Consider the following 21,333-nt stretch of genomic DNA (forward strand, 5'->3'; position numbering starts at 1 on the left):
TTAAAAACAAATCTTACCCTCATTGAATCGTTATTGTTTGCTTGTTTCCTATAGTTTTTAGACTCGATTCTGTACTGCATGATCCAGTCAGTTTTGTTTCCTCTAGAAGGTTTTCCTTCGTAATAAACCAGAGCTTTCCGAAGTCCCACCGGTTTATTCTCAAATTCGACTGTTCTATCCGAGCTTGTTGCTTTCCAGTAGCCGTTCAGTAGCCGTTCCCAGCATCTCGACTCGGGCGAGTCCCTTTTGGATACTTGCGATATTCAAACGTGATAAAATATGTTGAAAGAGAAATGAAAAGAAATAGTATGATATTCAAACGTTATAAAATATGTTGAAAGAGAAACGAAAAGAAAGAGAAATGAAAAATGGAACCAGCGAAGAGGTCTGGACAGTGGTTATAGAAATCGACTTCGTTTATTTGATTCACGGGGAGAGGGAGATTCAACGACTTATTCTTCAGGTAATACAAAATAAGTTCGTAATCGTAATGGCAGAACCTATATCCCGTAATGTTGGTTTTGTGAATCTCATCTCCGTTTCTATTTGCTTCATCCTCGTCTTCCTGGTTCTTTGGCCATTTCGGGCTTGCGTCTGCAACTATGCCTATTTCCGTAGGGTTGAAATCTTCAGAAGGAGTTTGACCTTCCATGGCTTTCTCCACAGAATTCCCCTGTGCGTAATTTCCTCTTTAAGATATCATTATATGTTTATCTTCAAACCCATTTTTCAAAAAACCGGGAAGATATCGTTTCTCTGAACGTAATTTCCAAAGACGGCTGTGAATTGTGATGCATTCTAATTTCCAGGTTTGAATACTTTATCCGAGTTATTTCCAGGAAGATAATCGTTTCAAAAAAACCATAATACTATCCTCCCGGTTTTTTGAAAAATCGGTTTAGGGTTATGGTTTTTAGAAAAATCGGTTTTTAGGTTTATGGCTCTTATCTGCAAAATAACCTTCAGAGCAACGCTTCTCAGCCGTCTTTGGAGCAGCAATGGCTCCAGAGGGAACGACGGCTCGGTTCTTCGGCGGGAGAGGTTTATCGGGCTGAAGATTAAAAAAAAATGGTTTGAAGATAAATATATAAAAATATTTTGAAGAGGAAATTGGGGAATTCAGTAGAGAAAACATGGAACGTCAAACTTCAGGGAAGACGAGGAAGAAGCGAAATTGCACACAAGGAGGAAGCAAATAGAAACGGAGTATAGGTTCTGCCCTTAAGATTACGAGCTTGTTTTGTATTAACTGAAGTATAAGTTGTTGAATCTCCCTCCCGAGAATCAAATAAATGAAGTCGATCTCTATGGTCACTGTCCAGACTTCTTTTCTGGTTCGTTTCTTTCTTTTCATTTCTCTTTCAATATATTTTATCACGTTTGAATATCATACTACTTCGATTAACTTGCAGGTAACAAGGCATGGGGGAGAGACAATGGTATTTTTTCACGCCTTGATATCGCAAGTATCCAAAGGGACTCGCCCGAGTCGAGAGGCCGGGAACGGCTACTGGAAAGCAACAGGCTCGGATAGAACAGTCGAATTTGAGAATAAACCGGTGGGACTTCGGAAAGCTCTGGTTTATTACGAAGGAAAACCTTCTAGAGGAAACAATACTGACTGGATAATGCACGAGTACAGAATCGAGTCCAAAAACTATAGGAAACAAGCAAACAATAACGATTCTATGAGGGTAAGATTTGTTTTTTTTTTTTTAATTTTTTTTTTGGTTTATTTGGAATTTGGGATACAGAACCCATACATCTATTTCTGTATGCAGTTGGATGAATGGATTATGTGCAAGATTTACCAGAAAGCGAAAAAAGTTGATTAGTCTCCAAAACCTCGCCGAAAGAGATCAGCCACGGTTGAAATTGAAACAAGGAGAGAGACCAGGAAGCCCAGAAACAAAACGGTACCCTTTGAATTAAAGCCTATAGCACAAGTTATTTCTACTACTAATCAACAGTCTTTGAATCCCGTGCAAACCGACCTGGGTATTTTTCCTCCAATGAATGGTTTTGTATATGACCAACATATTGATTCACAATCATATAGCATAGCTCATCAAAATCTCTTCATGCCGATATACCCTCTACCCAACGACTGGGCAACTCTTTACGGCGATGACGTTTATGCATCTTTGTTGCAAGATAGTTACAATTATCCTCCTGATTTCTGGGACCGCATGGATTCTTTCACGTCACTGCAAAGATTTTTAGGTTGTTTTAGCATGTTTTAGGTTAATCATGACTGTTGAAAGTTATCGAATGTAATTTCTTATTTATTATTTCTACTTCTGGTTTGTTATAGGCATCTAATCTTGGTTTCCTTTTGTTGTTTTTAGATCAATTTAATAGTATATTTTAGTTATATAGTTCAGTTTTATGTGATGTATTTGATGGATCTTGAATTGATGTGTAGGTTAGTGCAGATTGAATCCACCTGTGGACCTTTTTCTCTTTTTTCCTTTGGGTGGGATTCAATCTTTAATAAGAACAAAATAACGATGTGTCAGAAGAATTAACAAACCGAGTCAATATGAAACCCATTTAAAACTAACCATTCAGATTATATGATTTAAAAGACAATATGAAACCAAGTCAGACTTGAACAGTCTGATTTACAAAAGCATGATAAGATGAAGGTTTGGAGGAACTCTTATCAATTTTCTGACACCCACTACCAGACTGAGGTAGAATCTCCTTTCACTTGGGGTTCATGGAGTTGCATGGAGAATTTTACTTCCTTCTCTGATTATTGTTTTGTAGCATGATCCACAATTCTCAGTTTCATTGTTTGGCACCATTTTGTGCTTGACCACAGCTTTTGCTGTCCAACAAGAAGATTTATGTATTCATTTCTAACGATTACTTATCAAAAAAATGAAAATGTTAGGCATTAATCTGATGTTTAACTTATCCGCAAATGTTGTAAATTAATCTGAAAGCTAGCAAAGTTACAAGAGATTGAAGGGTTATGTAAGCACTACATAATAGGAAATTCTTTATCCTCAGCCTCTGCTCTCGCTAGATGGAGTGGAAAACAATATCATGTAGAATGTCTTCCTTTCTAATGCTATATTTTTACCCTATTCTAGTGTTGGCTGTGGGTCTGTCTCTAAACCTTAAGCAGATTGTGTCTTTTCCTTAAATTTATGATTTTTTTTTATCTCTGTTGTGGTTAGTGATCTGACATGCTCTTTTCATCAGTTTGACACGTAGCTTGTATGTAATATAATTCATGGTGGTTGAGCGAACAACATAACGAATATATCAAGTTCTCTTGGTATGGGGCTTGGGTTTAAGTTGCACCACAAATCATTGGTAGTGTGACATAAAAGAAAAGGAGGACACACATAATTGGAAGGTCGAAAGAAGAATTATTGCAAATTTCATATGTGATGTCAATCTGAATGATTGAATTCATCATAGTCTTTTAGGCTGCATGCCTAAAATACAATAGGCCTTGGGGTTGTAAGAGGTAATCGCACTATGTGGTTAAAAAAAACGAGATTTTACTGCATCAGAGGTCACTATGCAGTCCTATCAACGAGTATTTTAAATTGTTTTGGGAGATTTGCATATAATGAATATGGTTACACAAAGATTATTTGCCTTGTGGCTTGGGCCTTTGGATCAGTGGTCACATAGGGAGCTCTTGAGTTCCTCACATGGTGAGGGGGAAGATGATTGTTTGCCTTCTATAGGAAATAGGATACTGATGCAAACTTCTCCTATGGATAAAATCATGATTTTTTCAATCTTTCTATGTCAATACAATTGGGGAAGAGAGAAGATTAGTTACATATTATATTTACATATTTATCAATTTTAAATCAAAGAGAACAAGTTGTGGGGAAGGAAGCTCAATGTTCTCTTTTGGTTTTCAATAGTGATCACAAACAACCACAGGCACACGGCAGAATCGTCTGTTTTGTTCTCCTTTATATTCTGTTTCAATGCATTTCTGGCCACCAATCTCTGCCACTTGTCATGGGTGCTTTGCTTGCATAAGAGCTAGTTATCACTATCAAATAAGTTGCTTAAAAAATGGAAAAGACTTAAAAAACTAGCCCAAATGGGCTTCCCCAAGTAACACGTGTTATATCCTATGCATGCATTCTAGCTTGGTACTCGAAGTAATAACTCGATAAAATCATCTAACCATTTTGAGGCAAAAAAACCCTGTTTAAGCCCCAAGTTAATAAAGGAAAAGTAGCTAATTTTTGCGGATTTTTGTTGTTTCTAGCATAGAACTAATATCTAATGATCATCTTTTTTCCAGTTCTGTGAGGTTGATAACATCATATACTATAGTCAGCAAAGCTTAAAAAGGATATGTTCAATGGTTTGCTTTTCTGAAATATAATTACTATTTTTGGTAAGAAAAATAATATTTGCTTTTCTAAAATGAGGATGACGCGTTATGATGATTGACATGTTGACAAACTACTTCCTGTAACAATGGTGCTTTTATAACAAGTATCCCACATGCAGTCATTGGGGAGGTCGCCTTTGATGTTAAAGGAGAGTAAGGAAGACTATGATTTAAAAGGTACCCTAGAACTCTTCAAAACAAGTCCTGGACTTCTTATGTGAGAAGTATCAACCTGAAAGATATGATGAAAGATTCTAGGTTTGTGTGCCAGAATTTTATTGTTAAGGTTATATGCCTAAAATCACATATTTGCAATTGTGTTACTTTATTTTTGAATCTTGTAATGGAAAGCTGAAGATCGTGTTTTAGTAATGCCTGTGTATCAGTTGAGTCATTACTTGCTAGTATCAGTAATTCATGGATGAGTTGTGCTGGTTGTCTAAAGCTTTTAAAAAAATTGTGAATTTTTAACAGTAGGCAACTTGGAGGCATGCAAACTACTGTTTAGTGGCAATTGCTGCATGTATTATGGGGTAGACAACTTACTCATTAATTATGATCTGTTTATCTTTGTTTTCAGATTCCTTATAATTGAAAGACCCTGTCTGCCAAATCTGAATTACTAGGTTTTAATTTGAGTTTGTTTTTCTTTCTTGTTGTTTGCCTATTAATGTGAATGAGACTATAACTAAATTTGGTATTGAGTAACAATTTTTTTCTTCTTATGCAATTTCCTTTTAGCAAACAGGGTTTAAAAACGAATTTATAACAGCATAAATTAAAGGCTCCTTTACCACACACGGTGTGTAAAAAAGCGCTTTCCTTGAAATTGGAATGTTTTTGTTTAATGGTTATGATACCTTTCTCAGCCTTTTGACTAAGATCTAGTGTTGTAGTATCTGTTGTTATAAGTTTAATATCTGATACATGGTCCAATCGGCTAAATGATATTAAATTAATTTGTTTAATGCTTATGGTTGAGCATTATATTGGTGAACTTGTAGAAGGCATAGGGTTTCTATTAAACATTTTTTAAATTTCATTCTGCAGAGAATAAGACTACAATGTTTTTTTATATTTCTGGAAATGGATGATAAAATTTACTTTTTTATGGTTGATGTTTTGTTTAGGATGTAACTGCTACAAAAGGAGATGAGTTTGAAGTTTACTTTCTTGAGCGGGAGCTGCTCATGGGCATATACGAGAAAGGTTTTGAAAGACCTTCTCCAATTCAGGAGGAAAGCATTCCAATAGCTAGAGCAAAAAATGGAACAGGAAAAACTGCTGCATTCTGCATCCCTGCACTGGAAAAGATTGATCATAATAAGAATTTCATCCAAGGTACTGTTGATAAATCTGGTAACCAAAGTTTTGTGCACTCTCTGATCATTTTGGCTATTGGAGGATTTATATATTTTCTCTATATGTGGTTCAATGTAAAAGTCATCTTATATATATTTATATATTTATATATATATATATATATATATATATATATCAATGTAAAAGCTATCTTTTTGGATGCTGTTTACTGTTACAAAGATATACTTTATATTTCATCTGTTTGACTTATTATTTGGTGTCTTTTCTGATAGCTTTGTTGTGAGTAGGACCTAACAACTCTGCTACGGACATTATTATGTATGAACATCAATGCTCTATTTCCTATGAGAACATGGAATTGTTTGTCTGGTGAATGTGATTCGTGCTAACTTTTGGTGCTGACTTTATCATTTCATGGCTTCTGTTTCATTCCTTCACTTATTCATGTGTGTTGACCATTTAAATGTCCCAATTTTGAAGGGATTCTACCTGATGGTGTACTGACTCGTTCAAAACATTACATAAACAGTTTTTGCTGGCTTCTCATATGGTAGTGTGTGCTACTGTCTTGAGTATAAAGTATATCTTGATATTTGTAACTGCAACTGTGAATATGAAGAATATCAGCTAATTTGCTTTTTTAGTGACATTATTTGTTATTTTTGGTGGTGGTAAAAAATAATTATACTGACAATTCTACACATCGATGCTAGGTGTTGAAAAGCATTGTGTGTCAAAGAATTTATTCACATGTGCCTGTGGCTGAACAATTACATGTCTGTGTACATATCGTTCTGAATGATGTCAGCAAATATTTTGCAGTTATTATAGTGGTTCCAACCCGAGAGCTGGCACTTCAAACATCACAAGTCTGCAAAGAGCTTGGAAAACATCTGAAGATTCAAGTGATGGTCACTACTGGAGGGACTAGCTTAAAAGATGACATCAGGCGTTTATATCAGCCAGTTCATCTACTTGTGGGGACCCCGGGTAGAATCCTTGACCTGCTAGGAAAGGAGTTTGTGTGTTGAAAGACTGTTCCATGCTTGTCATGGATGAGGTATCTTTTAGGTGTCTGCTGCTTTATTAGAATCTTTTTAAACTTTTTGTATTCTTAGGTACATATATGCTGTATTGTTGTCTCTTTCAGGCTGACAAGCTTTTATCCCAAGAGCTCCAACTGATGGTGGAGCAGCTGATCAATCACCTTCCTGTGAATCACCAAATTTTATTATTTTCCTCAACATTTCCGGTTACTGTGAACGCTGTTAAAGAAAAATATTTGCAAAAACCATACGTTATCAATCTCATGGATGTGCTGACACTGAAGGGCATTACTCAATATTATGCTTTCGTAGAAGAAAGACAGAAAGTTCATTGCCTGAAACACTCTTTTCTCCAAGGTCTGTCTGTCTCTCTCTCTAAATAATTTGATCAATTTTCTGGCTGTAATGAGGAAAACTTCTGACTTGGTGGACTTCTTTGCTCACAGCTTCAAATAAATCAATCTATAATATTCTGCAACTCAGTAAACCGTGTTGAACTGTTGGCTAAAGAAATCACAGAGTTGGGCTATTCATACTTCTATATTCATGCTAAAATGCTTCAATCACATCGGAATCGAGTCTTTCATGACTTTCGCGATGGTGCTTGCAGAAACCTTGTTTGTTCAGGTAAGTGTGTGTTATTTGCAGCTATCGTCTCTTTTGCCTGAATTTCTCCCTTGGTTTTGTTCTATAAACGTGGCATGCATGTTTGCAGGCAAGTCCTTCCCCTGCTAATCAACCAAATGATTGAGATCCTTGGTTGTCCAACCAGTTACATAATTCAACAATTGTTGTGCTTGTATTCCAATCCCTTAAAGTGATGTGTTCACCTGTCCCTTGTTTTTACTATTCTTTTTTGGGCAGATCTGTTCACAAGGCGTATTGACATCGAGGCAGTGAATGTTGTTATTAACTTTGACTTTCCAAAGAACTCTGAGACTTACTTGCATAGGGTATGTTTGTGATTCTCTTCCGGTTTCTAATAGATGTCTATTTTCTGACTGGAGGGCTCTGAATGCAGGTGGGTCGATCAGGAAGGTTTGGTCACCTTGGATTAGCCTTGAACTTAATTACATATGAAGATCGTTTTAACTTGTAAGTGAGATGCTTACAGATAAGATTGGATCCATACATTTTTTTACTCCCATTGAATTCAGTCAAGAAATGTGGGAAATATGTTTATCCTATAAAAAGCTCGTGTTTCAAAAATGAGCTCCTCTAGGATCAAGTTCATTGACCATGGTTGTTGGTGCTTTTCAGATACAAGATTGAGCAAGAACTTGGCACTGAAATCAAGCAAATCCCACCTCAAGTAGATCAGGCTATATATTGCAGGTGATTTGGGCTAGTGGAGTTTGGGTTTTACTACTCAAGGGGAAGAAGACTAGATGAAAAGAGTCAAAAGCACATGGGACTTCCTCTATTATTATATGTAGACCTGACCTAGTGGCAACCATTTCCTCAACAAAACTTCCTCTAGTTTTAGCTATCAAAGGATATTCTTAATCTAAGTGAATGATTTTGAAATTCCTAAACTTCTGAATGTATTCAAACTGAGCCATAATTTATCAACATGTTTAAAGTTTTATTTTTAATGTATAAAAGCTTTGGTGCACCTAATTCTTATTCTCATCATCAAATTTGAATTGAATGGCTTAAAAGTTGATCTCTTCTTATTTTATACTTATTTACTATACAATGCATTAATGACGATTTTATTATAATATTTCCTATTTTTTTAATCAATTTTAGATATAAAATTACAAAAATGGCATTATTGTAAATATGAAATAGATAGTATTCATATCAAAGAGTAGCATTTTCAATAACCAGGAGAAATAATTATGCACTGATTTAATAATTTTTAGTTCTCTTATTTTTTTGCCTTTTATTACTATTTTAGCTGTAACTTAACTATCGTAGAGATACAAATGCAAAAATTCTTTCAATGCTAAAATTAGTCAAAAAGAACAAAAAAAGGGGGTCTTTATTGCCTTGAGATGAACAGAACAGAACAATTTTTTTTAGCAGATTCATCATGTTCTTAAGAGGCCAAACAGAAATTTTATACGGCCTTCGGAGACATAAAGAAGCTTAGTAACGCAAGCAAGGCTGGTTATATCAATAGCAAGACAGTTTGAAACTTTTTTAAGGTTGCGGGGAGAAGCAAAAAATCTTTGAGCCATAAATTTAAAGTAGACAATGACACACAATGATCTGTTCCCGCAAATAAAACAAATATTATTGTTACCTCTCTCAGCTTGTAATGACAAAATCTATATTGCTGAACGTAACTCAAGAGTGGGTTCTTAAAAATACTAACAGTCCGAAACTTCACCTCCACAGAAGTTTTGCCGTCTCCTAGACCTGTAAGCATCACACAAGGCTTTAGCGTTCGGAACCACGGGTTGTTCTTGATGAGGTCCATGATGATGATGATCTTGGTCCGGTAAATGCCGATGGTCTACGATCTTCACTACGCCATTTATCAGAGGCCGGAGGTGGACGTTCATCCTGGCGGCCCCATCTTTCTGCTTCTGGAGGTGGAGCTGCACCCGGGCCCTCTGTCTTTTCTCGTCGGAATTTGGGCACATATTTTCCAGAAATAGGAGCAGCAGAAGCCTCCACAGGTCGTGCCACAGAGGGAAGTTCAGCATGTCGTGCAGGTGGTTCAACGGTTCTCCCCAAAAGGGCTTCTCTCCTAGCTTTCTCTTTCTCTTCTGCTTCCCTCTCGCGCTGTCTTTGTTTTTCTGCAATCTCATCTAGCTTTGCCATCCGCTCAGCTTCTTCTTTCTTCCTCCTTTCAGCCTCTGCAAGGCAACAAACAAGAAGATTGTCAATCTTACAACCTTGTAAATGGGTACTTTTCGCTCTTCAACCACGATTTCTTAGAACGAACCATATTGCACAATATACTAAATAACAACTCATCATAAACGGGCACTGGCTATGAGGGGAACTGAATTACAGGACCCAGCTGGGATTGAAATTATCCCCAGGAGTTATTTGTTCCTACTCCCTGTTTTGGGAGGAGGACTACTTTCTTTTCTATTCTTTGCTAAAAAAATTCATCATTTAAAAAGAATAAAAGAAATGGAAGCTACCTTCATGTTTCCGGGCTTCCTCCTCCTCATGTAACTTGGTTAGTCTCTCCTCCTCTGTTTTAAGATAGAATATCAGCTTCCTTTTTCTCTCTCTCTCCTGCCTACGAGCCTCCGACAGCCTGCTAAGCCGTTCTTCTCTCTCATTCACCAATCTGTTATGCTCAGCCTCACGCTGTCTGACTATTTTATCCTGGAAGGTATCCTGGAAAAGGAAAGAGTTTTGCTTCAATTATAGGCGAAACCTTGCAAAATATAGACTAGAAGCTCAACTCTTGTGACAGATCAGAGTTCATGAACCAACCAGCACCATGTGAGTAAAGGCATAATCACACTTCATTCTTGCTGAAGGCACACTTCATGAAAACAAAGAAATATTACCTTGTACACCATCATACGGACCAATCTGTTTTTCTCTTGAAGATCTCCAGCATGATGTTGCCTACTGAGCTCAATCTCTTGCTGCATTGTAGAAGAGATCACCAGGTTAGATTCAAGAGAAGTTTTAAGAACGCAGCATATAAAAAGTTTTAACCATGGAAGGATGTAAAGCAAAACCAGTTGGTCTCGTTCATGGAGACTTCGCTCCTCCTCCAACCGCTTCTGGTAGGCTGCTTCTATCAGAGGAGCCTCCTCTTCTCTTTTTGCCCTCTCCATATAATCCATTGTCTTAGCAAGCTTTTGCAGTTTCTTCTCCATTTCCTGACGTTCTCTAAGTTGCTCAGTCAAAGCCAACTCAATTAGTGTCTGCTTAGTAACTTTGTCCTGTGGGAATGATTTAAAGGATAAAAAACTAGTATTAGAAAATTCATCATTCTTCTGTATTTATCAGTCCTAGAATATAAATATGGAGTAGAGAGAAGAAAAAAAGGGACCAGTTATGCTGTCATAGAAAAAACAAAATAACAAGAAAATCCTTTTCTGTTTGTTCTCTAGCTTTGGCTTCGAACAAAATGTACCTCTATCAAAAAAAAAAAAAAAAAAAAAAAAACTATCAGAAAAAATTCTTATCAAAAATAACTTTTATTTGATAAATTTTCTTGCATTTATGCCACTATAGGAAACAATTGGACACTAATAACAGCACTCATCTTTCCCATCGATTCCAATTTATGCGACTATAGAAAACAATTCGACACTAATAACAGCACTGTTTTTCTCATCGTTTCCAATTTATGCCACTACAGAAAACAAGTGGATACTAATAACGGCACATTTTTCCCAACGTTTTCAATTTATGCACTGTAGGAAATATTTAGACACTAATAACAGCACTCATTTTTTCCCATTGTTTCCAATTTGAGCAATAGAAAACTCATGTTTCCCATTCTCATCAGCTTTTGTCCAGGAGGAATAGGAGTGAAATTTTTTTCCATCACCTACAACTGGCACAAAAGATGGAACATTTTGATAAAAATGAAAATTCTTCACTTGCACTTTTTTTCCTATGGTTTACTAGTGACACAAATACACCATAAGCAAGACAGAATTTACCCCCTCAATAACAGGCTTCTTTCCTTTCTTTTTGCTGCGCTTTTCAGCTTCCAAGAGCAGAGCTTTGGCTTCTTCACGCTCCCTTTCCTCAATTTCTCTCCGAATCCTTTGCTCTTCTCTTCGGGTGTACTCAGAAGCAAGTCTCTTCTGTTCAGCCTCCTCCACGATTTTTTGGAGCTTGAGTCTCTTGGATTCCTCTTCACGTTCCTATAGAAAAACATTAACATAAAGTAACTACACAAAGCTAACATTTGATAGGGATATTACTTTTCAGGTATTTCATAACTTTCAATAAAATTGACCGTGATTACCATTTCTAACATCTGCCTTTCCTGTTCTTCCTTGCGTTTCTCAATGATTGATTTCCGAGCAAGAAGTCTTTTGTGCTCCTTGTCTACAATCTCAGCTAAACCAGGTAAACTATCACCTAACTTTGATGCTTTTTTCACTGGAGCAAAAATCATACTTCTCACACTGTTTAAATTTTCTGCAAGAGTGGCAAGGTGGTCTCGTAGCCTATCTGATTCCAGATCCTGTCAAAAAATTTAGTGTTAGTTTTGGAAGCTTCCAGAGCAGGAATGAAAAATTAAATTTAAATCTAGAGCACTTAATTTAATCCACCACCAATCATTCTTTTTTTTGGAGCACATACAGGGCATGTTTAAGTCAACATGTTCCACATTCAAAAGAAACCTAATCAAACAGGCAAAGGCAAAGGCAAAGGCAAAAGGCAAAATAAAAAAAAAAAATATATATATATATATATATATATCTCAATAGTTTTTTTCTCTTTATAGAAAGAAACTAAGGAAAAGACTAATGGTACATGACTATTGAGGAATTCGATATGAACAGAAAAGAATATTAATCAGACTTGCTCTTAAATAGTTTCTCTTGTACTGGAAGATAAAGCAATAGACCTAAAACATATTTGATACTTTAAAATTTTAAAAAATCTGTAAGAAATATAATGCTACTGTTATTTTGAAGATATTAGCTATATTTTTAAAAGCTTCCACACCAAGGAGGCAAGCTTTCATAGAACACCCGTTGATTTCCCATGCATTCGCAACAAATGATTTTTGCATTCTTAAGCATGTGCACATACCATATCGCAAAAAAGAACTGCACCCTTCACATGATCCACCTTCATAGCAATGAAATTACATTTTACTGCCTCAACAGCAACTTTCTCAACATCTGAGATGGTGCAAAAGGGAATCATGTCTGAAAGCACTTCAATTTTCATGGTTTGATACACTTGAGAAACCTGAAATATTGAAGGAAACTAGCTTCAGTCGCAGAGAGAAAAAGAGAGAGAGGGAGAGAGAGAGAGAGTAGATGACCTGCTGTAGAACCCTCAAGGTAGCTAGTTTTTCCAACGCAGGAACATACTGTGATAACTGTACTTCTGGAACTGAAGAAGCAAAAGCAAGCTTGCCCCCAAGTTTAGATATCTTAGCTAAGAGAGGCTGAACTTTTGATGCAAGATCTAAAGGTAGAAATTCATGTTCTAGAAGATGATATAGATCTTTCACTTCCTGTGCCACACAAGTCATGATACCTTTGGAGGTCTGCAGACAGTACGAGAAAGACATAAATTAGAATAAAATGTAATTCCAGCAAAAGACTTCAAAAACAGTGATTTGACATCTAAGGTCCCAGATAATGTAAACAAATGCATGATAAATGAATATTGAAAATATTTAAAAAGAATTAGAAACAACCTACATCTAATAAAACAAAAATGCAAGTGATATTACATCATAATCATTAGTTTCTTTATAATTTGATCGAATATAAAATCCAAAAGCATTTAAACAAAGATTACAAATTTGAATAAATAAGAAAGAAAGCAAAAAAATATATAAAATACAATTCATTTACGTTGTAAAATTTATGTTTAAGATAATCTATTACAACAATTGCATGTCTAATATTCTTATAGACCCTATCCTTATATGTTTTGATAGCAGCTAATCTTTCCATCGTATATATTTGTCCGAGGAAGAAACAAACCACTAAAAGAAATTCAAATTCACTAGGACGGGATTAACTTCCTAAACAAAACTAAGCCTGTGCTTGATGCTAATAAATGAAAATAAATGAATCAACACAATTAAAAAAAAAACAAGAACTCCATAAATTTCCATGAATCAGATCTCAAACGCCATGTGTCATGTATATGCAAAGCGATCTTTAAACATGCAAGGTTTGATGAATAGCCATAAAACCACTATATTCAAGATCTTACCAATTCAACCAGCAGGGATGAGCGTGAGAGCTGACAATGAAATTTTAAAAAAAAATGGAAAAAAGTGAGTCAGAGTCAATCAAAAACAACTAAAAAAAACAGCTATAAAACTGACAAGTACTCACCACTTCCCTATTGTCTCGTTTTGGATCAAGGCTAAAACCTATAAGATTGGCCATCTTGAAATTGCGCTCCTTCTCATTTTCAAGCTCCATATGGGAAGCCCCATGCTTGTGATCATAAGGAGCAACTGAAAGTGCAGCTAATAGCACAGAAGACGCAATAAGTTGCAAATCTTTTTGAGTCAGATTCTTATTATATGTTTTCTGAAGAGTGAAAAGCTTAAACCATGCAAAAGCATGGTAGAGATGACTTTCTGAGACCCAGAATATTTCTGTCAGTTTGGCATAATAGATAACCATAAGAGAAGACTTTGGTGTTTTCTTAACCATGCACATCAACCCATGAATATCTTCAACAGAACGAAAAGCTTCCTGGAACAAAGCAGAGGAGAACCATAATGAGTAATTGCCTACAGACTGTGTAAAGTAATTGCTCTTATTAAGGAACTTCACAAACCTGCCAGAGCTCAAGCTCTGTAGCAATTTTGAGCTGCTCAAACCTTGTATCTACATAAAGTTGCAAGCTCTCAGGTGACGACAGGTCTGGACGGTCCCTCTGATCTTTATATTTGTTGAGATTAATCAGATGATTTCGAATTATTTCACACAGCCTACGGAACTCTGTTGTCCTCTTATATTGCTTACAGAACTGGAAAGCTCTGTGGGCAGTCATCTGCAAATAGGAAACAGAAAGAGAGAGCAGAAGTAAATCAGTGATGCTTTATATTTCGTCCCTTTATGAATATCATCGTATTCGCTTCATTAAGAATGAGCACAATAGCTTGAAACAGACAGGGAAGCTTCACAAAGATTGAGACCTGTTCCAGTCAAGATAGAGAATATGTCTGTATAAAGTGTTCATTACCGCATATAAAGCCTCTAGCTTGGAATTATTTCTTAGGATTTCAAGCACAGTTCTGTAGGTTTCCCACAAAAACTTAAACCATGGTGTCACAAGCTCCCTGTCTGATCTGTCCTTTCCTTTCTCCCCGCTTACATAACTAAGCATCAGATCTTCTGGCCTTTTATCTGCCTCCAGGTCATCAACATCAAGGGCATCTTCAAGAGCCTGAGCTTTGCTCCGAGCTTGCTCAGCTCTTTCAGTTGAGAGATGGATGAAGTATTTGATCACTTCTTCTAAGGAAGAAACATTCACAAGCTGACAGACAATCCGGTACTGAATAAGACCATCTTTAGCAAACCTCCCCTTCCGCATGTCAACGCAGAGTTCAACATACTTGAACATTATGCGCTCAAGTGTCTTCTGCCAAGCTCTATATCTTTTAGAAGTAATTAAGTCATGAAGCGCTTGCAGGGCCGCTTGTTTCTGCCCTACATTAATCAACTCTGCATGAAAGAAGAAAACAATGTGATTTGATCCAAAAGAAGTAGACACAAGGTCATATATTCAAGCAACGTAAGCAGCATTATAGTCTTGTTCATTAAGGCACGATAAAGTAACACTATTGATTGAATAACTGATTTATAAGTACTGGAAGACCCTTGAATCAAATACTGAAAAACAAATTTTATTCCACCATACTGACAGACCACTTCAAATTCTGAATGGGATACACATTAGAGAAAGCAACTCCCACCAGTTTTTTGCTCAAAGGTCGAAAATCAAGCAACTTAGTTCAAAAGAAGAAAGATCTGAGAAATACACAAATAATTAATAAGTTTTTTTTTCTTTTCCATAAGGTGGGAATTGATATTAACAGCATTGGTATATGTTTCTTTTTTTTAGCGAAGCAAGCATAAAGGGCATTAGGATTTAAAAGGAGATGGCATAAATCATTGACAAATTTCAATGTAAGTAGAGTATGCTCTTTCAGTTAAAAATGCCCAACAATTAAATCATCTTTAGAAAGGGTATCTGATATCCCAACTATCATGGACAAATAACAACAATAGTACTGTCTCCTCTGGTTCGGAGAGAATAAAGTAACTTGTTTTCATCGAGTTATACTTAGTTTCATCAACAGAAGCAAACGGAGCAGGACAAAGTCAAAGCAATGCTAACAAGGACAGAAGCAAGCCAATTCAACTAATAGTTCTCTGTGCAAAAACCTAACACCAGAAAAAAAAAAATTAACAAGGTTAAGGAACAAATGTGGACAAACTAGTTCAAGCTCACTACCTTCAGCTCTTTTTAGAGCATTTTCAGGTTTCTGAAAGGTTGCCATGATTGCAGCTTAATGGCTCTTGCCTGCCCCTGGAAACACACGCAGTGAGACAAAATACCTAAATCACAGAAACCAGCAGTCAGCTTTTTCAAAACAATACCGGGAATTGAAGCTGTCCACCTACCAGGTGAGTTCAATCCCGTTCAAGCGGGCGGGTGAGACCCACTCCTCCTGCCAACAGTCACATTGAAAGAAGGACAATGTGCAAACACAAAACAGTCAAGGCAGCTAATAGAAACAGTAAAGCTACCACAAAAAAAACCGGCTATATAACAGAAAAAAAACTCAATGATTCATCAAAAACAAGTAAAATAATATGAAATAGTACCATTCAAGGTAACTTCTAAGTCTCGGACATAAAACAAGAGAAATGAAGCATATACTCAAAACTAAACAACAGTAACAATTCGGTCTTATATTTAATCGACATCGAGTCTCGGTAGCTAATATCAACACAATTCCTATCGTCTTATCAACAAAACCACTAACAAGCGAGAAAGACCCCATGTTCACAAAGAAGATTAAAAAAAACCAAAGCAGTTAAAAACATCGGTAAGAACCCCAAAAACCAACTATTCTACGAACAAGCTGTAAGAATCGATCGCATATGAAGGAGAAAAAAAGGGAAAAAAAAAACAAGGATGATGAACCCAATACCCTGTTAAGTTGGGGATATAAGATAAAAACTAAAGATTAAAAAACTCGAACTCCGTCCATTAAGTAGAAAGAACAAAAAACCTAAAATACTTTAAAGCTAAAAAGATACCTTCTCCTTCCGACGTCTAATCGAAGAACTCGTAGAATGTAGGAATGAAAATGAAGGATACAGAACACTCGTCTGGATTTAAGAGCATGTGAGCTACCTGGAAATCCAGTGGAGAGGCGGTTTTACACTTCAGCAGAAGCACGAACGACAGACCCGGCAAAATATGAAAAAACCCTACCTCGCAAACGGATTTTGGAGAGAAAGTTACAAATTTTGGGTTACCCAAACCGGACCGGGTTAGGAGGCCTGAGTGAAAGCGGTTCGACCGGGGAAAAAAACACAAAAACCAAACCATCAAATCAGGGGTGTGTCTCTTTGGATCGATATGGTATCCGATGATACATATCAACAAAATAGAAATACCAAAACTCGCAATCGGGTCAAGGATTCGATCAACCAACTTAACAACAGGTTTAGATTGACTAAACTAGATCTACCCATTGCTACCCTAGTTGAATATGGCGTTTCAGTTTTCATTTTCATCCATCAAGGGTCTATTTTGAAACCTGAGTGTCAAGGAGAGAAGATTTTCTTCCCAGGACTATGCGGCTGTCTCACAAAAAGAGTTCGAAAAGCAATTCAGTTCAGTCCTACATAGAGTATCAGGTGGAATTGCAGTGGCATTCGACAAAAAATCTAATGTAATATTGAATGAAGATCACTTCTACGTTTGCATATTTTACATTCAACAGTCGAAAACAGAATCAACTGCTGGGCAAGCAGGAGTAGATAAAATGGATCCTGTATTCGTGAAAAGGTATCAAGCTTTGGTCTTCTACACAAACAAAATACTTTTTGGCCTTCAAAAAAGGAAAAAAAAAAAAAAAAGTAAAAGGCAAAATCCTTTTGTACATTCACAATCAAAATCTTTCTTGCTAATACTTTTAATTGAAGATTACTTTTCAACCATTAAGTTGTTAGTCATTATCATGTTCTGGGGAGACAGTTCTGAAGTGTGCTCCTCTTTTTGAGAGTATATTAGATTTGGGAGCTTGAAATTATGATTTCCTAAGAATGGGCCGGTAAGGGCGTATAGATGGCTGCTAATGACACTGTTGATACGGAGACCTCGTTTACCCAATTCTGCTCTTCTTGTAGACAAGTATTCCCAGCTTTCTATTCCGAGTTCATCATCGGACCTGCACAGGAAATCATATGAAAACCATTTAGTAAAAACATTAGCATAGAAGTAACTGGCAACAGCCTTCCCAACCCCCCAACCCCATTAAAAACAAAGCATCAAATAAAATTAATTAACAGCCACATGTATCTAGCTAATCTTCATGTATTTAGAATGAACTCTCTAATCAAGGACAACTTGTAGTCTTACTCTGAATTGTCATCATCATATTCAATACTCGATAACACAGTTTAGAATCCAAGATGTAGAAAACAAACTCGAATCATCAACTTAACTCTTACACTCAAGTGTGTGTGGAGAGACATGATACCTCATTATCAAGGATGACCAGCCTCCATATCCTGCAGATGACAGAGTACAAACTGTGTCTTCCCTCTCCTCCTCAGACTTCAAAGTGAAAAAGACCACTGACCAGCCATCAGCTTGGAGTGTCATGTACAATGCCAACAGAGCTCTATGCAGTGGATGTTTCACTGCATCAGCTTGTTGATCTTGTGGACCAAGACTAAATCTGAAGAAAACATGGAAAAAACAATGTTTAGTAAAACTGCCGCTTTGTGTGGATATAGAAAGTAATCATTACATCTTGAATGTGCAGCAGAAGGATCTGAAACCATTAACATTAATGCCAAAAAAATTAGTTTTTATTTTTTGAGGATTCTAGAAGACACCTAATCAAAATATAAAAAAAGAAGTTAGGTATGATAACACTTAACATGAATAGATTTAGCAGATTATTTGGCACTCAGTCAATGACCACCTCATTTATCTAAAATAAGATTGTCCTATAGTATGGGTTTTTTTTTTTGTTTTTTGTTTGAAAAGTAAGATTGTCCTCTGGTATCCACCATCATCTATATGAATTTTATATATTTGAGCTTTTTCAGCTAGTAATTACTGAATCAAGGAGACCCGTTCTTCTGATTAGAACTGTAACAAGCCTAATATAATAAATACAGAATTGGAAACATAAAAACATAACGCTCAATAATCCTGCTCACAAATACAATTATGCTATTCTCATCATGTAATTGAAGTTTTACCAAGTAAATCTGCTCAAACTTACAAATCAAATTATTTGGAATATTCAGAAGCTCTAAACTTTATTGATGTGAAAAATTTCCATATAGAAGTAATAGACAAGAATGAATTCATACTATGAACAACACATCAGATCATTTCAGGAAAGAACACCTCAGATCATTACGGGGAGAAAATCCACAAGGCAGCAGATAAATAAAACAAAAGTGTTTGGCATATGCAATCATGTAGCTGGATCAGGTTAATTACTGAGAATTACCGGTCCTGATACCCATAGTTGTGATGAACAAGAATTGAGATGAAGATATCATCTATATCCATCAGTATCACATCCAAACCATCAACCTTTGGCTTGATATTACTGAAGTAACTGGTAGCCATTTCGATAGTCAAATTCAATTCAAGAAGATATTGACCTTCTTCAATGTATTGAATGGCATGTGCCTTACAACTTTCAGGAAACTGATATGCTCCCAAGCCATTGATTTCCGCATGTAAAACAAAGACCTTGCAATAATTATAATCTCTACTTGCCCTTTCAAGCTGAATGAGTCCAGAACTCTTATTTTGACAAGACTGCAACATAACTGTTAATGCAATCATTACTGTGATTAGCAACACGCCAACTGTTATAAGTGCTGCAAGGAAGACTGTTGCAGTGAAGGATGTGATATAGAAGCCAGATTCCATCACATAGCCACTTGCCGTGGCTGCAAAAAAATCAGGAAAGTGCCAAGTTATTTCCGAGGTTATAGAAGACAATCAATAAAAACCATTAGTTCTCTTAAACACTCACAAGGATGGTATTTTGGTCAGAGATCAAATCAAATGGATTAAGATTACAATTTGCATGAAAAATGTTGTGGATTGGTTGTTAAGTGGAGTTGAAGAGTAGTATGGGAATTAACAATCATTATGCTTCCATCACAAAAAAGAGAAAAAAAAGGAAAAATAAGAAGTTTATTTCTCCACTTTCCACAGGCATGCACATGGATGCAGACCAATACAAAACAAGAACCATCAAACCACAGTGCGGGAAGAAAACTCGCAAACCAAAACCTCTTGCAAGAAAGAAAAATGTAAAAAAAGTTGACATACCAGAACCTTCTCTGCTTGAAATACTATGTGTGGAGTTTCCATGTTCCATTTGATTGGCATAGAACGACATTGAAGCAATCCAGCAAACTGCCACAGGAGCACATTACACGGTCAACAAACTCTGTGATCTAATAACAGCAGACAAAAAAAGCCCCCCACCAATCAATTGGACGCATTCAAAGATTTTCTTTCAATTCATTGAAGCCTCTATTCAAACAAAGAAAGAAAAGAAAAGAAAAGAAAAGCTTTTTTGAGTATAAAATTTAATTAAAACTAAATGGGCTGCTGTAAAGTTTTCAGCAGAGGCTGGTAATGTATCTGCTCAATAGTGGCAAACTCTTTACTTCTCCAAAATTGTTTTAGCTGACCTTCTTTTCATACCACGGGTCATGATATACAATCCACCAGAATACTCACCTCTTTTAAGGGGTTCTTGAAACAGTGAGAAATCAGATTTCATTCAGATACGAAAAAGGTTTATAGGTCTCCCGAAGGAAATGAAAAAAAAGAAGAAAACTTTCAACATGATAATGGAGTTTTCTACACCATAACGGTCTAAAAAGACCCCATTTCTGACAAGAGAATCAGCTGAAGCTATTGGCAGTTCAAGGATATGAACAGAAGAAATGTTCAAGTGCCTAAAGAACGAAAAGCCAAGAGGCCTCCCATTCCCAGAGATCCAGCCGGTAACAACAGTAGACCCACCTTGCATAAGAAAGGGATTCCCTGAAATACCAATCTTCAAGAAGTGCCCACGTTTCTCGTCAGTATACATGATAAATCTGAAGTGAAACTTCATTTTCAAATCAAAAGTTTCTAATCCATTTTAAAGGATCAATAGAAGTTGATATGCCACCTGCCATTTCCATTCAGGTTTTTCATTTCACAGGTATACAACCCATTATTCCACTAGAAAACCTTCAAACTTCCGATTCAACTAAAACAATTCCATATTCATTAACCCATAAAAAAGCTTTCAAGAGATCAATCTTAGACAATTAGACCTTCAAGGAACCCAACAAGTCTACAAAAATCAAAATAAATGAATGGATACAACAAACCAAAATTCGCGAAAAGGAATTACTTCAAAGCCTGATCGGGGGGCCTATAATCAGAAACCCAGATGACAGAAGCGATCGCTGCGGGGGATAGGAGGAAGGAACGGGGAAAACTTTCCATCAACTCCGACAACTCCAAGCTAGATTTTTTTTTTGGGGGGGGCCCTCCAATAATGTAGGAAGTGTGGAAAGCGAGATTTTCTGGCCCGACCGTAGCATCTTTGGCCACCTGCTAGTTTTGAAAGATGATATTACAGAACTACCCCTGAACGAAGAATCGCGGTTCAAGACTCAGGCCACAGTGCCCGGAAACTCCAACTGA

General features: G+C 36.5%; 2 protein-coding genes and 2 pseudogenes across 6 annotated transcripts; 2 read left to right on the forward strand and 2 right to left on the reverse strand.

The window, feature by feature from the left end:
* Positions 1 to 361: 361 nt before the first annotated feature.
* LOC137943124 (uncharacterized) lies at positions 362 to 8,318 on the forward strand (annotated as a pseudogene).
* LOC137943274 (U2 spliceosomal RNA) lies at positions 5,238 to 5,354 on the forward strand (annotated as a pseudogene).
* Positions 8,319 to 8,912: 594 nt separating the features above from the next.
* Positions 8,913 to 16,843, reverse strand: LOC137936940 (eukaryotic translation initiation factor 3 subunit A-like). 4 transcript variants are annotated; one of them, XM_068781944.1, is made up of 15 exons: positions 16,674 to 16,843; positions 16,032 to 16,078; positions 15,862 to 15,930; positions 14,587 to 15,068; positions 14,179 to 14,394; positions 13,725 to 14,093; positions 13,600 to 13,629; positions 12,692 to 12,919; positions 12,454 to 12,615; positions 11,657 to 11,878; positions 11,346 to 11,552; positions 10,410 to 10,616; positions 10,233 to 10,313; positions 9,855 to 10,056; positions 8,913 to 9,560 (listed from the first exon to the last, which is right to left on the reverse strand). In XM_068781944.1, exons 3-15 carry the CDS (start codon positions 15,905 to 15,907, stop codon positions 9,139 to 9,141), a joined length of 2,874 nt encoding a protein of 957 aa, XP_068638045.1. In that variant the 5' UTR covers positions 15,908 to 15,930; positions 16,032 to 16,078; positions 16,674 to 16,843; the 3' UTR covers positions 8,913 to 9,138. The 4 variants fall into 4 exon arrangements, with proteins under 4 accessions (XP_068638045.1, XP_068638021.1, XP_068638029.1 ...); XM_068781920.1 differs by having other exon boundaries at positions 15,862 to 15,936; XM_068781928.1 differs by having other exon boundaries at positions 15,862 to 15,965.
* Positions 16,844 to 17,296: 453 nt separating this feature from the next.
* LOC137936965 (uncharacterized protein At2g39920-like) lies at positions 17,297 to 21,209 on the reverse strand. Of its 2 annotated transcripts, none has more exons than XM_068781963.1 (5): positions 21,038 to 21,209; positions 19,954 to 20,081; positions 19,115 to 19,565; positions 18,125 to 18,325; positions 17,297 to 17,812 (listed from the first exon to the last, which is right to left on the reverse strand). In XM_068781963.1, the coding sequence occupies exons 2-5, from the start codon at positions 20,021 to 20,023 to the stop codon at positions 17,569 to 17,571; spliced, it is 966 nt and encodes a 321-aa protein (XP_068638064.1). In that variant the 5' UTR covers positions 20,024 to 20,081; positions 21,038 to 21,209; the 3' UTR covers positions 17,297 to 17,568. The 2 variants fall into 2 exon arrangements, with proteins under 2 accessions (XP_068638064.1, XP_068638056.1); XM_068781955.1 differs by having other exon boundaries at positions 19,954 to 20,040; positions 21,038 to 21,208.
* Positions 21,210 to 21,333: the final 124 nt, after the last annotated feature.

Source organism: Aristolochia californica, unplaced genomic scaffold (genome assembly GCF_029961685.1).
Source record: "Aristolochia californica isolate CCGP_79_NKW_82.1479 unplaced genomic scaffold, dmAriCali1.0.hap1 SCAF_10, whole genome shotgun sequence".
Classification (NCBI taxonomy): Eukaryota; Viridiplantae; Streptophyta; class Magnoliopsida; order Piperales; family Aristolochiaceae; genus Aristolochia; species Aristolochia californica.

Excerpts from the sequence above, each read along its gene's own strand:
- LOC137936940 (XM_068781936.1), bottom strand. The coding sequence starts at position 15,907 with ATGGCAACCTTTCAGAAACCTGAAAATGCTCTAAAAAGAGCTGAAG. Across the intron at positions 11,879-12,453 it reads CAGTTCTTTTTTGCGATATG|GATCTGGAATCAGATAGGCT; the intron begins GTATGTGCACAT and ends ATTTTTTGACAG. Across the intron at positions 10,057-10,232 it reads TCCGTATGATGGTGTACAAG|GATACCTTCCAGGATAAAAT; the intron begins GTAATATTTCTT and ends TTCCTTTTCCAG.
- LOC137936965 (XM_068781963.1), bottom strand. The coding sequence starts at position 20,023 with ATGTCGTTCTATGCCAATCAAATGGAACATGGAAACTCCACACATAGT. Across the intron at positions 18,326-19,114 it reads AACTATGGGTATCAGGACCG|ATTTAGTCTTGGTCCACAAG; the intron begins GTAATTCTCAGT and ends TGTTTTCTTCAG. Across the intron at positions 17,813-18,124 it reads TGGTCATCCTTGATAATGAG|GTCCGATGATGAACTCGGAA; the intron begins GTATCATGTCTC and ends TTTCCTGTGCAG.